Below are 14375 nucleotides of genomic sequence, written 5' to 3' on the forward strand. Positions count from 1 at the left end.
CAATCGAGACGTCTGCCTGCCTGCTGGGAGTCTGTGATAAAAATGGGACGACACTGTGGCCCTCTCGATGCTATACACCTCACTTCTGCATCGCCCCATCACTCTCACTAAATTTACAGACACCACCAGATACCTCAACTGAAAAAGATGGCTGAAGTAGTCGGAACCACAAGTGCCGTAGTCGCCTTGGTAGCAACAGCTTTGCAAGGAATCATGGGAGCGAAGGAGAAGATTGCCAGCATCGAACGAGCTCCAGAGATGACCACTCACATCAAACAGGAGCTTCAAGATATCGAACGCCTGATGGAGCGCCTCAACATTTCGTTCCAATCAAACGAAATCGAAGTGGTCTCCGTCGCCGAAAACACCAATGTGCAATCCGCCCTCAGAGCCTGCAGCGCTTCGTCTCTGGCCTTGGACAACGAGGTTAGCAAGCTTCTCCAACGCTCAAAGGACGGGTCCACTGGGCGGACAGAACCAAGATCGGACTATTCGGCAAAGATAAGCTCCAGGTCTTCGTGGACGAGATCAGGATTTGCAAACAGACTGTCAAATTGGCTTTGGCCGGCGCCAACTTGTGAGTACTACATCGAGAGCATGCAGATTTGATAGCAAACCTGATCTTTTCCTCTTGTAGTCTTGCATCCATAGAGCAAACCAAGCAGCTTCAGGCGATCCTGAAGCAGGTTGAGGCCAATGATAATGATGTACACTCCGAAGCCAAGCCCCAGAAGTCGAGAGACTTGATCAAGGGGTACGAGGAACTTCAAGCATCCCTGTTTGCCCAGGTCAATGAGAGACGAAGCAATTTGACAGTGGGCAAGGTCAAGGTCTTGGAGTCGCAGGCCGTCATCGGAATCCACGGCGCGGACGGGACTGATGGGGAGCTGGATGTCCAGCTTGGCAACGTTGAAGGCCAAGGATCCAACGTGCTGGTGGGATACTCCAAGGGCATTGACCTGAACGCTGCCTTTTTCAAAAAAAGACAACTACTTCGTGCTTCCATGGTTCACAGAGTGATGTCACTGCAATGTGACAGAGGAACACTCAAGCGTCCACAGACAGGAGTGAAGATCTAGATTTGGATGTAGAGGAAGAAGTCAGATGGAGACGATTTTTGCAATACAAATACCTCCAGACTGTGAACTTGTTATTTCTGGATTCTCTGTGGAGGCAACCTAACAGAATAAATTTTACCATTGGAGTTCTACATGCTTTTGCGGTGACATCAAAGGTCCCGTCTTGATTCTTTGCTCCTGAGATCCTAAAGTGGCTCGCTCGTTGTTCTTTATATCCATGCTACTTGTATGTTAATCACCCCAGGTGGGCATATTCCTTGTTGAATGCCCTTCCAATGACCATTCTCCGGATTTCCGAAGTTCCGGCACCAATCTCATACAATTTCGCACTGATGACAGTTAGTACAGAAGAGCCGGAGGGACTTTTGGGCTTGACTTACTCTCTCAACAGCCTCGAAGCTGGCATTTCCTCGACATAGCCCATGCCGCCGAGAAGCTGGATGCTGTCCAAAGTGCACTCTGTCGCCCTCTCGGCAGCATACAAGATGGCGCCGGCGCAGTCCTGTGTCTTGATGATCCCCTCCTCATCAACAGCCTTGGCTGTGGCGTATGTGTATGCACGGGAGGCCTGTAGCTTCGTGTACATGTCTGCCAGCTTGCCCTGGATGAACTGGTTCTGAGCGATTGGGATGCCAAACTGCTTCCGCTGGTGGGTAAAGGGCAGAGCGACGTCCAGCGCGGCCTGCATGATGCCCAGAGGTCCAGCGCTGAGGACCAGACGCTCCAGGTCCAAACCCTCCATCAGAACTCTCACACCACCGTTGATCTTGCCGAGGATGTTCTCCTTGGGCACGAAGACGGAGTCAAAGTTGAGCTCGCCAGTGTTGCTTCCGCGCATACCCATCTTGTCGAGCTTCCTCGCGCAGCTGAAGCCCTTGGTCTTGGTCTCGACAAGGAACGCCGTGACGCCCTTGGAACCCTTCTCGGGCTCCGTCTTTGCGTAAACGACGATGACGTCGGCGTCGGGACCGTTGGTGATCCACATTTTGGAGCCGTTCAGGACGTAGCCACCATCGACGGCCGTCGCTGTCGTCCTCATGCTCACGACATCGCTGCCGGCCCCAGACTCGGACATTGCGAGGGCGCCGACGCTCGTGCCGGCAATCAGGCCGGGAAGGTACTTCTGCTTCTGCTCCGGAGAACCGTTGAGCTGGAGCTGGTTGACGCATAGTTGGGAGTGGGCGGCATAGCTGAGACCAATTGAGCCAGAGGCACGCGAGATCTCTTCCATGACGACGCAATGCGCCTGGTAGCCCATGGCCAGACCACCAACGTCTTCATCGGCAGTCATGCCCAGGAAACCAGCCTCGCCCAGCTTTTGCCACATCTCATTGGGGAAGGCATTGCTCTTGTCCGTGTTCGCGGCAACTTCCTCTGTGATCTCGCGCCTTGTGAACTCCTGCACGCGCTCGCGCAGCTCGGTAAGATCGGCTTGTGACGGTGCTTCAAATCCCTTGGGATGCTTAGAGGAGTGGTGTCGGATCTGAAGGGCGGGGGCCGCGAGGGGTCGCAATTGACGCGCTGGCCGCGCCAGCGATCTGAATGCTCTAACACTTGACATGGCTGTAGATTGTACAACAAAATCGAGAATGAAATAAGTTGAAAAGAGAGGAAATGAAGAACAACAATTTCTCCTACGATTGATGATCCAAGTTACCTTGGCTTGATGCCGAGCTGGAGGTCCAACCGGGACAAGAAGGTGCTCGGCTACGGGCGGCTTTCAGCGGGCCGAGGTGAGCGTTTGGACGTCACTGGAATGGTATCCCGTCAGCAAGCGAGCGGCCCTCGAACCTCTCCTTCCCGTCTTCAAGGGCTTCGTCGGCACATGTAGTGCTCCTCCTTCATACTCTCAAACTGTCGCACCCTTAGGATCTTCCTTTGTAAACGTCCAAAATATGTCTTTCTCACGGTCATCGAGAGATGTGATGCTTCTGTCGCGTCAATTGACCCGGCCGGGGTTCAGGGCACCCCGCCTCCCGCGATCCGCCCGTACCGTTGCGACCTTCACGCCGCCGCACCAGGCGAGCGCCATCTCCCGAATCCAGACCAATGTCGATCCAACATCCGAAGAGTATAAGGAGAATGAGAAGCACATGGGAGAGGTGATGAAGAAGATGCAGGACTTGACACGCAAGGTGCACTTGGGTGGCTCAGCAAAGGCGAGGGAAAAGCACCTGGCGAGGAAGAAGATGCTGCCGCGCGACCGAGTCACTGCATTGATCGACCCTGGCACGACCTTCTTGGAGTTGTCGCCGCTGGCCGCCCATGAGCTTTACCCCGAGGCTGATGTACCCGCGGGAGGCATCATAACGGGTGTTGGTGTTGTCGAGGGCGTTACGTGTGTGATCGTGGCCAACGACAGCACAGTAAAGGGCGGAACGTACTACCCAATTACCGTCAAGAAGCATCTGAGAGCACAAGCCGTTGCTCAGGAGAACAAGCTGCCGTAGGAACCCCATGACTTACACGCCGCGGCCAATTTTACTAATACTGACAATGACACAGTTGTATCTACATGGTCGATAGCGGCGGCGCCAACCTCCCACATCAGGCGGACGTGTTTCCGGATCGCGACCACTTTGGGCGCATCTTCTACAACCAAGCAAGGATGAGCTCCATGGGGATTCCCCAGATTTCGGTCGTAATGGGCCCGTGCACTGCGGGCGGTGCCTATGTGCCGGCAATGAGCGATGAGAGCATCATCGTTGAGAACCAGGGCCACATTTTCCTCGCTGGTCCGCCGCTAGTCAAGGCTGCCACTGGCGAGGTGATTAGTGCGGAGGAGCTGGGCGGCGGCAAGATGCACTCCTCTGTCTCAGGAGTAACAGACTACTTGGCAGTCGACGATGCCCATGCTATTACACTTGCGAGGCGGAGCATCAGCAACCTGAACTGGCCTACAAAATCACCTTCAACAGCAGCACCCGTGAAGGATTATGCTGAGCCTCTATACTCGCCGGACGAGCTTCTGGGTATCGCCAGTACCAACCTCCGGAAGCCCTTGCCCATCAAGGAGGTTATTGCTCGCATTGTCGACGGCTCCGAATTCTCCGAGTTCAAGCGCGACTTCGGTTCAACCTTGGTCACCGGATTTGCTCATATTCATGGCTACAAGGTTGGTATTGTAGCCAACGATGGAATCTTATTTGCCGAATCTTCTGTGAAGGGCGCACACTTCATTGAGCTGTGTGCTCAACGAGGAATTCCGCTAGTCTTCCTCCAGAACATCTCCGGCTTCATGGTCGGCTCCGCCGCCGAGCGTGGTGGCATCGCCAAGCATGGCGCAAAGCTTGTCACTGCTGTAGCATGCGCCGATGTTCCCAAGTTTACCGTCGTTGTCGGAGGTAGCTATGGTGCCGGAAACTACGGCATGTGCGGGCGAGCTTACAGCCCCCGTTTCCTGTGGATGTGGCCGAACTCACGCATTGGTGTCATGGGCGGTGAGCAGCTGGCTGCCGTTATGGAGACTGTTGGCAAGGCCGATCCCGAGTTAAAGGAGAGGATAGAACGGGAAAGCGACGCAACGTACTCGTCAGCCAGATTATGGGTCAGCCATTACCACTTACACGTCATACACTTTTTGCTAACCATGCTCATAGGACGACGGCATTATTCCTCCCCAGCATACCCGTAAATATTTGGGTCTAGGCCTTAGAGCAGCCATGTCAGGCCGGAATGAAGTCAAGGCTGGTGATACCAAGTTTGGCGTGTTTCGAATGTAAAGAAGGTAGATTTTGGTCGTTTAGAAAAGGGAGCGCAAAACAAGCCATTTACTATCATTTCTTTGTGAAAATCGACAGCCCTCTATGAAGTGTGCCCTAAGTTTGGCGATATGCTCGGTAGCAGTTGGTAAGTATTCTTCATCATTCATCCGCCTTATAGCAAGAACGTATGTTGACCGATGACCGATTGCCGATAAAAAAGACCACAAACGAGCCATCAAGCCCATCTCACTTGCAATAGCTTACGTTTTATTAAGTGCCTAAGCTGGTTGACGAGGTTCTAGGTTCATCCGGGTGCCTTGCATGCATTCCCGCCGTCGCACTCAACGGCGTAGTGGAGAACTTTATTCGGGGCCCTGGAAGGAAGATGGCAGTTTGGCAGACGGTGAAATTTCCCACTCATATTCGCAAAACTCGCATCTTTCACGAAAGGAAACTCCCCGACCGGAGCAGACTGCCAAACAGAGACAGATTTGGCAGCATACGGAGAAGGTTTCTGCAACAGATCGGGAAAGAGCCAATCGCACGGAGCTCTCTCCGGAGACCCACCGGCCAAACCCTTGCCGAACGCCGGCGGTGAAAGCCCCGGACGTGTTGCACAGCCAGCCTTTGGTTCTTCCCCTTTTCGTTGCCTCTTCAACACATCACTCACATATCCCCATGTCTACGCATTTCATGACACCTCTCCACAAGTCTTGCAGATCAATCGTCAGCAAAAACGAACGTGGCCACAGCTACAACCGTCCACGTGCTCATATTCGTGTGACGTTTATAACGGGTCTTGAGTGTTCTACACGAGACGTGCTGATCAATTTCTTTCAGAAACTTTTACATCGCGTGTTCTACTGGCTTCGAGAAGCAGGAAAGTACCTGACATCACCGGATGGGGTCTGGCCGAGGTTGAAGTATGGAATAGATGGTGTTATGGTGACACGCGACTAAACCTGTCCAGCCAAAAAAAGAGTCTCCGGCCACGGCAGCAAGGAGCCGATCTCATTCGCTTGTTGTTTTCAAGCCGAATATCTCACCACCCGGCCAAAGATGACTGATCATATTTCCTTCCGTTTCTTCTCACCCACGTGGTGTGCATCATGCCTCTCTTATTCCCAAACAAGGCACCCTTCACTTTTACCTTCTCTCCCAGGGCAGACCGCGATTTGTGGGCAACCCATGCGGTACACTCACACCCCAGTCTCACCGATCGCCAACCCATGCTTCACCGGTATGCGCTCACCGGGCTAGGCCCTGCAGTTTGTTCTTTTCAATCTTTTTTTCAGTCTTCTTTAGGGCTACTAGTACGGATATGGGACCCGGATAGTGGAGTGAGTGTCTTGATGCCGGCTGCGGCGGGCGCAGCAGGATTGCCTTTCTGGCACCCTTTTGAAGGCGGTCTCCTTTCTTTCTTGTTTGTCAATGTCTCTGTCTTAAGCCTTGGCTCGGGGATGGCGATGTGCTACTGCATGAAACAGAACCGGTCAGTGAAAAATGATGTTGGATGGTCCCCGGAGGCTTGGAAGAGACGTCGACGCCGACGGGCTGGATGGAGACAGACCGACAGCTCAAGTGAGCCTTCTTGCCAGCAGGCTCTCGTGATACGGTTCACCGCCACAAGATCAAGGGCGGGTATATGAAGAGGGAAGCCCTAGTCGGTGAATTGGCTCGATTTGGTTTCTTTCGACCCAGACTAAAGGCAGTTGCCGAGGAGAGTTCTTTGTTCTGAAAACAAGCCATCCCAAAACCAGACAGCTTCATCTCTTTTCAGGCCGAGAGTACATACCATCAGCTACCTTCATTCATCATTCTCACACTATCAATTTGTCTCTCACTTCAGCTCATATCATATCAAACCCTCTCATAGCCTATTCATCCCTCCAAGTTGGAACAAAATGGCACCCTCCGCTCTACCGGAAGAGCCCCAGATGTACGCATCAAGCATTTCAGAAATGGCACGCGGCCGCAAGTTCTACCCTTCAAACAAGTTCATCATCAGCTGCGGCACCGTCACAATCGACATGCGGGCACGACGCGTGCTGCTGATCTATAACAAGAGACACGCTATCTACCAGATGCCCAAGGGGCGGAAAGATATCGGCGAAGACCTTCTTGCAGCAGCGCTGCGCGAAACGCGCGAGGAGACGGGCGTTACGGTGAAGCCCGTCACCTTGAGACTCAGCACGAGAGCCACGCCTGCGGGTGGACCCTCCGGTGCCCCGGAGGTGTCTGAGGAGATCACTGACACGGAACCGATCGCTGTGTGTCACTACCCTGACCCGGCTACTGGCGCTATGAAAATGGTGTTTTACTTTGTTGCGGAGGGGAATTGTGATCTTGGACCCGAGGGCTGGACGGGGGAGGACAGAGTCAAGTTTGACGTGAGCTGGGTCGATGTTGATGAAGCTGCGGACAAGTTGGCTTTCAAGGAGGATGGCATGGTCGTCACCAAGGCTCTGGAGGATTTGAGAAAATCGGGGTATGATATCTGATGTTAGGGGGCGCTTTGTGTTTCTATTGGATCAGGCAAAGTTGGGCGTTGGCCATTGGAAAACGGGAGGCAGGATTCGCGTGGGGTAATTTGACTTGAACACGACGCGCAGGCATACGGTGTTGGCATTGTCGGGATCTTCTACTTTCTCTGGGTTTGGGAAAAAGTCAAGAAGACAATGGAATTAGGCTAGATTGTTCACAAGAATCAGTTTTTGATTGAAGTCTGTTTGTTCCGGCCATTTTGATGAGTTTCAGCAAATTAGCCTGAAGAGCTCATGAGAGCTACCAGCCCAATATCTGGAGGTTCACTTCGAGGGCTTCCCGACCCGTTGTCTGCGAAGAAGAAGGAATCTAAGTGGAAGAAAAGAGAAAACATGAGGAAACGGCATCACGACCGCGGACCAACTCCCGAACGCAGCAGGAGTCTGACAGCTTGGCGGTGACAGGGGCTTCCCATCCATCTCGGATGCATTATCCAAGTCTCCCCGGCAACATACTTACCCCTAACTTGCGATCGATTCATGGGAAGAAATTTCAATCTGACAAACCAGAACGCTGGGTCTTGCAGGGCGGGGTGGGCGGCGGTGGATGCAGGGCTGCGGCGGTCCAGCCCACCGCTGCCCGCGGCCGCTTCCCTGTTGTCAAGACATCTGATGGAACAGAGATGTGCAGTTGAGAATCGTTGAGAGTTATTTGGTTCAATTGCATTTCAGCCCGTTTCATGATTGGTTTACTGTCACTTCACCGCGTGTATGTCTCGTCGTGCCGTCCCTTGGCGTCTCTCGGTTTCATGGGTACGATTCATTCACCGTAATGGAATCGAGGAAAGACAGAAAGAATAGAGACAACATGGTTGACCGAGAAGGTTTAGATGACTAGCTGCATGAAGCTTTACCTTAGCGAGTCTTTCTTGACTAGCAGGCGCAATGCGTGTCTCGGGTCAACCGTGACTGCCGAAGCCGGCCGGTCGAACTCGGGACCGGCGCCGGCATTCTTCGACTAGTGGGGCCGATCATACCCACCCTTGGCGGGGTCGACCCTTTTGCCGAATTGATTTTCATTGAAGCAAGTGGTGACATCACCCCCACGAAACCCCCCTCCCACTTGGAAGTCCCAAGCTCCTGATGGGGCCCTCATTGCTACCCCTCCATGGAGACAATCTAGGACCGCGGCTCCCCCCTCTCTTGCCAATCGCGAACAATGAAATCGTCCAAACAGAAGGGGCGCAGAAAGCTTCCGTTAGCTTCGTCTGTACTGCAAACGTCAGCGAAACGGAGGAGCTCTTAACCCCGCCAAAACGCAGCTTAATCCGTCATTGACTCTCCACTTCGAGGAGCCCGCACCCGCAACGTACATATTATTACCTCCAATTGACGTTTGAAGCATAATAAATCCGATGTCTTCCCACACTGCCAAAGCCGCGCGCTCCGCTTCCCAAGCTTTATCTAGATCGTCGTCCCAGATTCCCAAACAACCTCACTCCCCCACCCCTGCGATAGCTTCCCGACCAACAACCACAACAACACCAAAGAGCTTTGCGACTTGCTACAGCTCAACCACCACATCGACACCCCTTACACAGCAATTTCACAAGTCGTTCTCGACACAAGCCGCCAAGATGTCGACTATGCATGCTCAGCACGGCCACAGCGAGGGATGCTGCAACATCCCTCCTGTCGTCTCCAAGGGCTACGATGCCAAGGGCAGCTATGAAGAGATCGGATCAAAGAAGACTTGTGAGTCAGCTGCCAGGTCTACCTCCCTAGCCAATGCGTTACAGTGCTAACTGAATTACTACTACAGACGTCACCGGTCCCGCCGACGCAAAGAAGGCCATCGTCGTCACTTTCGATATCTTTGGATTCTTCCCCCAGACGCTTCAAGGAGCCGATATCCTGGCCACCAGCGGCGCCGAGAAGTACCGCGTCTTCATCCCGGACTGGTTCGCCGGCGAACCCTGCCCCATCGAGTGGTTCCCCCCCGACACCGAGGAGAAGCAGAAGAACCTCGGCGGTTTCTTCCAGAAGTTCCCGCCTCCCAAGATTGCCGAGCAGACCCCGGACTACGTCAAGGCCATCCAGTCAAAGTACTCATCCATTGAGTCTTTTGCTACCATTGGCGTAAGTGTCTCTCCAGCCTACCTCAGTACAGAGTAATTGGGTAGATGCTAACAAAATCGCAGTACTGCTGGGGCGGGAAGGTCGTTTCACTCGTGACCTCGGGTGACAAGAACCCCTTTAAGGTCGCCGCCGAGGTCCATCCCGCCATGGTCGAGCCCGAGGATGCCAAGGGCATCAAGATTCCGCTCATTATGCTCGCTTCCAAGGACGAGCCCGAGGAGGATGTCAAGAAGTTCGAGGCCAACCTCAACGTGACTAAGCACGTCGAGACTTTCAAGGACCAGATTCACGGATGGATGGCTGCTCGTTCTGACCTGGAAGATTCCAGAGTTAAGGAGGAGTACACTCGTGGATACAAGACAGTTCTCGAGTTCTTTGGAAAGAACTTCTAAGGTTGTGTGTAGATGGTAATAAACACGAATGAATTATGAATCACATCGAGGGCACAAATTGAGATGGTTTCATGGGGACCTCGTTGTGCATGCGCTTCATGATGAACCATTCGCCATTCTATCAGAGAAACCAAGACCACAGGCCTCTTCTGTGGGACGTGGCTGGTGGAAAATGAGGCTATCCCGATAGTACAACAGCTGACCTTTGTGATAAGACCAAGACCACCCAACTTTACTAATACCCCTGAATTTCCACAAACTGCTTGACAGTATTTCCACCCTCTCACATTGATTCTGTCCCCACACAGCACCACGCTCTTTGAGTAACTTGAAAATTGACAAATTTCCCTCCTGAGCTACACGGCTCTTCCCATTGAACTCCCCGCTGATACTTACATCCTCGCGAGTGATTAGATACTGCAAAAGTTCCACAAAGTTTTGTTCGATCGCCTGGTTCAAAGCTTCTTGTATGCCAAGGCAGTCATGGTTGGCTTTGGGGTCATCCAATATCATTCTGACAACCTCTGTGTTGGGTCTGTCCCCAGGAGCTCTCGTCACTGCATACCACAAAACCATTCATCCGAGGTCGTCCTTCGAGTTCAAGTTGAGATTTGTCGACTCTAGGACCATCTTGAAACCTTTCGCAGATCCATGTATCGCAGCATAGGACAGCAACGTTCTCCCCCAATCGTCCTTTGAGCAGATGTCAAAACCACACTGACAAAACATATCAATGATGGCAAGATCAAATTTTTGACGAGCGTAAAACCATATAGCACCGGCGCTGCCCCCAATGTCTGGGCTGGCGCCGTGTGCCAGAAGAGTCCGGATGATTTGATCATTTGTGTTTTGCGCTATGCATGCCCAAGCCAAGGGGGTTCGACCACCTTTATCCGGGACGTCAACCTTGGTACCGTTCTTCAAAAGAAGTTGCACAGCCGCGAGATTGCCGCAACCTGCAGCCCATGATAATGCAGTTCGTCCTTCCTCATCTGTAGCGTCGATATCGGCATTATGGTCAAGAATAACTTCCACAACCGCCATGCTGCTCTTCGCAGCAGCCTGTAGTAAAGGGCGCTTCCCCCCAGTTGATTTGACCTCTGCTTCGACATTCTTTTCTAACAGGAAATGAAGAGCTGGGATATTCCTAGAGACGATGGCCCAGTATACCGGTGTCTTGCCGCGGTGGTCTTGGGCTCCAATATCCGCTCCCATCTCTACGAGAAGTTGAAGAGCGACTGTAATATTCTTCTCTACATCAACTGATGCAGGGTTCTGAATACTGGGTTCTTGCATGTTCGAGTCGTGTCTTTCAGTAATGACTGCACCACTCATGAGCGCCGACAAAGCTGACCCTTTGCCCGTCATGCTGGCCACTGATGTGAGAATCTCCTCGCCTGCATCCCAAGTATAAACGCAAGCCCCTTGTGTCATAAGAAACCTCAACGCTGAGTGGAATCCCATAAGAGCGAGTGCGCAATGTATCCTTCCCATGCTATTCGACGTATCGAGGTTGGCCCCTAGCTTCAGAAGCAGTCTCAGAGTCTCAGTGAGCCCTTGATCCAATAGTGAGATCTCACTATAGTCAAAGCTTTCTCCTCTGGAAATGAGTAGTAACAGCTCGTCAAGCATGACATTCAACGAGATGGTTCGCCCTCCATCCGCTAAGGTTGAGATAGCTGAACAATATTTCAAGTAAATCTGTGAGTCCGAGTATTTCGAGTATCTCAAAGAGTCCAGGAATGCCAAAATGACGTGTGGCAACCATTCGTGACGATTTTGGTCGAGTACTTTGCCGCGTATGAAGTAGACAACTACCCTCCAGCAAATTATAGTCACGGGGGGTTCTTCGGCAAACATAAATCCGTCGCGGTACTGCCTGGAATGGTCCCACCAGTAGGATCTGGTTTCATATACCTCGTTGAGCCAATAGACATCATTCTGGTTGATAGGCTGTGAGAAGATGCATGACTCCTTGTCCTGCTCGGGATCCCCATTGAGCCTTCGCTCAGCGGTGAACCCGATAAAGGCTTCTAGCACAGCCGCGTGTTGTTTTTCTATAGCTACTCGCATGCATTCTCGAAAACACTGAATCGATACTTTTCTCTTAAAAGTTTCAGTGCATGGTGAATGTGATTCAAGCGGGGTGTGCTCGATGGCGTCGCTGTCGAGGTAAAACTTGACAACATCTAACCGATTTGCGAAGGCAGCCCACCATAACGCGGTTTTACCACTTTCGTCAGCCGAGTACATGTCGATTTCCGGTAGAGTATAGTTGGTGAACAGTTGGAGAATCCCGAAATATGCTGCCACTTGTGCCGACGTGCGAGGGAAAGGTGACATCCAACGTAGTCGTCTCAGCACCGAAACGGATCTATTACGTGCGTATTGGTTCCGAAGAAACCCAACTACTTCTGTCGGAATGATCGAGCTCTCTCGTGTGTGTTCCCCCCAGAATAGAGTTGCATAGTCGAAGAATGGAGCGAAGTTGTATCTGGGACTTTGCAAATGTCGCCGTTCGATGTCGAGCTCGAAGTCGAAGTCGAAGTCGAAGTCGGAGTCGGAGTCGGAGTCGGAGTCGTATTCGTAGGAGTCGTAGTCTCCGGGAACCTTGTAAACATTCTTGATCGAAAGGTAATTGGTACATGCCATTGCGATTTGAGAGTCAATATCTGGGAAAAACTGATGTCTTTTCCTCTCGAAGTACTCTTGTGTTGTCTGGTGAACAAGTCGTATCACACCACCACTTCGCTCACTGACTGTTACAAGTCCAGCACATACAGAGATCATGGTTTCGACTGGTATGATGTTATCCTGGTCTATATCCGTTTCTCCCTCTTCGACGGCGAGGGCATGCTGCAGCTCTTCGATTGTAAGAGGCCTCTTGGCGCCTGTTGTCCAAGAGAGAACGTTCAGCGCGAGCTCAACGTGCTCAGAGGGCTGAGACCTAATCCGATTCATGGCTTCATTGTATACGGCTGAGTAGATGTTTGCCTTTTCACTCGTTTCTCCAAAGACTTTGAGTGCCTTCCTGAGCTCCTTTGGGCTCAGCTTGTTAGACCAAGCATCGATGAGCAGTCTCGCCAACAGGAACCTATGTGCGTCAGCACCATTTTCATGACGGTAGATACAGAGGTAGAGCTTGGAAACTTACATTCCATCAACCTTTTCTGCAATGATGTGTCTGATTTCCTTCTGTAAATCAAGGTTGTTGCGGACAAAGCTCTGCATGCGGGTCATACGATCTGTCGTGTATCTTAGTACGTCCTCATCAATAGCCCTGATTTCTACAGAGATAGAATTCTCGAATTCCTTCGACTCCAAGATCTCAGGAATTTCTCTGGTGGTTGCAAAGATATTGACTTGGGATCTTTGTTGTAGCCGGAGGATTTCTGGAAGAAAAGCTTGTAGAGCGTTTCTATCACACTCATCCAAGGCGTCGACAACAATGAACACTCTTTCGTAGCAGGAGGATATCATCTGGAGCAGATCACCTGTCTCTTGAATGGTTCTCAAAGTTCTCCGCTTGCGGTGGTTGTTGTAGAGCGTCTCAAGACTTTGAGGGAATGCAGAGCAGAATTGCGCCAGCTGCTTCGCTAGACTAGACAAGAGATCGTGGCAATCTTGGCGTTCGGTGTCCTTGAAGTTGCAGTAAACGTAGGCTATCCCGACCCTCGGTTCCTCACGGAACCGGTGTATCAAATGGTCTATGACGACGGAAGTCATGATGGTCTTGCCGGCCCCTGGCATCCCATGGCACAGCAGAGTCTGGCCTCTGTTTGCTACCCATTCAAATTCCTTGGACTCTAGTAGCCAGGATGCTGTTTCTGGGTGCCTTGTGGAGAAGTAATCTCGTTGTTGTGATGAATAGTTGGATGGCGTCAGCCACTCCAAGATTTCCTGTCGATGTTTACTGACTTGCTCATGGTACATTGAATCCACCGCCTGCTTTGTGCTTTGGATGGCTCGACTGTGGAGCGTCGTCAGCCGCCGCCGTACTGATAAGGAGTGCACGGATTCACACTTACCTATCTGACGCGTTCTTGAGGGTGTTCAGGAGTGCAATCTTGACGGACAGACTCGATTGAATGTTGTTGATCACTCTTGGGTCGACTTGTAACCGCTGAAGAAACTGCAAGAGCTTTGCTTTGTCCCATATCTTCTTTTCGAGAGGCTTTTTTAGTTCCTGGCAATCGTCTAAAATTTGTTTCAATCTCTTCAAGTCCTTGTAGGAACCTTCAATGATGTCCTCCAGTATCTTTTTCTCCCCATCATTGAGATTCTGCTGTGGGCAATGGGCTTCCTCAAGAAGCGGTTCGATGATCTCCACGCTATTACTGGCTGTTAGTAAAGACTTCTCTGACGGATAGACGATGAGGAAATTCCGGAAGCATACTTCCTAACTAGAGAGACAAACAGCTCAGGCGCCTCAGAAAATCTGTCGTGGCAGTGTCTCAACTTGTCTATGACAGCGATGAAATCGCCGACACCAAACCCGAAACTCATCTTGGACGAATTTATCCGCAGATTTACGTAGGCGCATGAAATCGGAGCAAAGAAAGGAACGAGGATGACAAG

At 51.7% G+C, this 14375-nt stretch overlaps 8 protein-coding genes across 8 annotated transcripts; 5 read left to right on the forward strand and 3 right to left on the reverse strand.

Moving 5' to 3' along the window:
* Positions 1 to 147: 147 nt before the first annotated feature.
* On the forward strand, positions 148 to 1079 carry CLUP02_08580 (uncharacterized protein; the record flags this gene model as incomplete). The annotated part of the gene is made up of 3 exons (XM_049287566.1): positions 148 to 426; positions 483 to 577; positions 638 to 1079. 3 exons carry the CDS (start codon positions 148 to 150, stop codon positions 1077 to 1079), a joined length of 816 nt encoding a protein of 271 aa, XP_049144709.1.
* A 235-nt stretch (positions 1080 to 1314) lies between these two features.
* CLUP02_08581 (acyl-CoA dehydrogenase) lies at positions 1315 to 2640 on the reverse strand (the record flags this gene model as incomplete). The annotated part of the gene is made up of 2 exons (XM_049287567.1): positions 1315 to 1408; positions 1460 to 2640. The coding sequence occupies 2 exons, from the start codon at positions 2638 to 2640 to the stop codon at positions 1315 to 1317; spliced, it is 1275 nt and encodes a 424-aa protein (XP_049144710.1).
* Positions 2641 to 2974: 334 nt separating this feature from the next.
* On the forward strand, positions 2975 to 4801 carry CLUP02_08582 (carboxyl transferase; the record flags this gene model as incomplete). Its single annotated transcript, XM_049287568.1, has 3 exons — positions 2975 to 3525; positions 3585 to 4626; positions 4679 to 4801. The coding sequence occupies 3 exons, from the start codon at positions 2975 to 2977 to the stop codon at positions 4799 to 4801; spliced, it is 1716 nt and encodes a 571-aa protein (XP_049144711.1).
* Positions 4802 to 6012: 1211 nt separating this feature from the next.
* CLUP02_08583 (uncharacterized protein) lies at positions 6013 to 6432 on the forward strand (the record flags this gene model as incomplete). Its single annotated transcript, XM_049287569.1, has 1 exon — positions 6013 to 6432. The coding sequence occupies one exon, from the start codon at positions 6013 to 6015 to the stop codon at positions 6430 to 6432; it is 420 nt and encodes a 139-aa protein (XP_049144712.1).
* Positions 6433 to 6687: 255 nt separating this feature from the next.
* CLUP02_08584 (NUDIX domain-containing protein) lies at positions 6688 to 7284 on the forward strand (the record flags this gene model as incomplete). The annotated part of the gene is made up of 1 exon (XM_049287570.1): positions 6688 to 7284. The coding sequence occupies one exon, from the start codon at positions 6688 to 6690 to the stop codon at positions 7282 to 7284; it is 597 nt and encodes a 198-aa protein (XP_049144713.1).
* Positions 7285 to 8681: 1397 nt separating this feature from the next.
* CLUP02_08585 (dienelactone hydrolase) lies at positions 8682 to 9797 on the forward strand (the record flags this gene model as incomplete). The annotated part of the gene is made up of 3 exons (XM_049287571.1): positions 8682 to 9021; positions 9089 to 9405; positions 9468 to 9797. The coding sequence occupies 3 exons, from the start codon at positions 8682 to 8684 to the stop codon at positions 9795 to 9797; spliced, it is 987 nt and encodes a 328-aa protein (XP_049144714.1).
* Positions 9798 to 9893: 96 nt separating this feature from the next.
* On the reverse strand, positions 9894 to 10310 carry CLUP02_08586 (uncharacterized protein; the record flags this gene model as incomplete). The annotated part of the gene is made up of 2 exons (XM_049287572.1): positions 9894 to 10000; positions 10085 to 10310. The coding sequence occupies 2 exons, from the start codon at positions 10308 to 10310 to the stop codon at positions 9894 to 9896; spliced, it is 333 nt and encodes a 110-aa protein (XP_049144715.1).
* A 63-nt stretch (positions 10311 to 10373) lies between these two features.
* CLUP02_08587 (uncharacterized protein) lies at positions 10374 to 14303 on the reverse strand (the record flags this gene model as incomplete). The annotated part of the gene is made up of 5 exons (XM_049287573.1): positions 10374 to 12515; positions 12579 to 12891; positions 12952 to 13767; positions 13826 to 14128; positions 14215 to 14303. The coding sequence occupies 5 exons, from the start codon at positions 14301 to 14303 to the stop codon at positions 10374 to 10376; spliced, it is 3663 nt and encodes a 1220-aa protein (XP_049144716.1).
* Positions 14304 to 14375: the final 72 nt, after the last annotated feature.

Source organism: Colletotrichum lupini, chromosome 4 (assembly GCF_023278565.1).
Source record: "Colletotrichum lupini chromosome 4, complete sequence".
NCBI lineage: Eukaryota > Fungi > Ascomycota > Sordariomycetes > Glomerellales > Glomerellaceae > Colletotrichum > Colletotrichum lupini.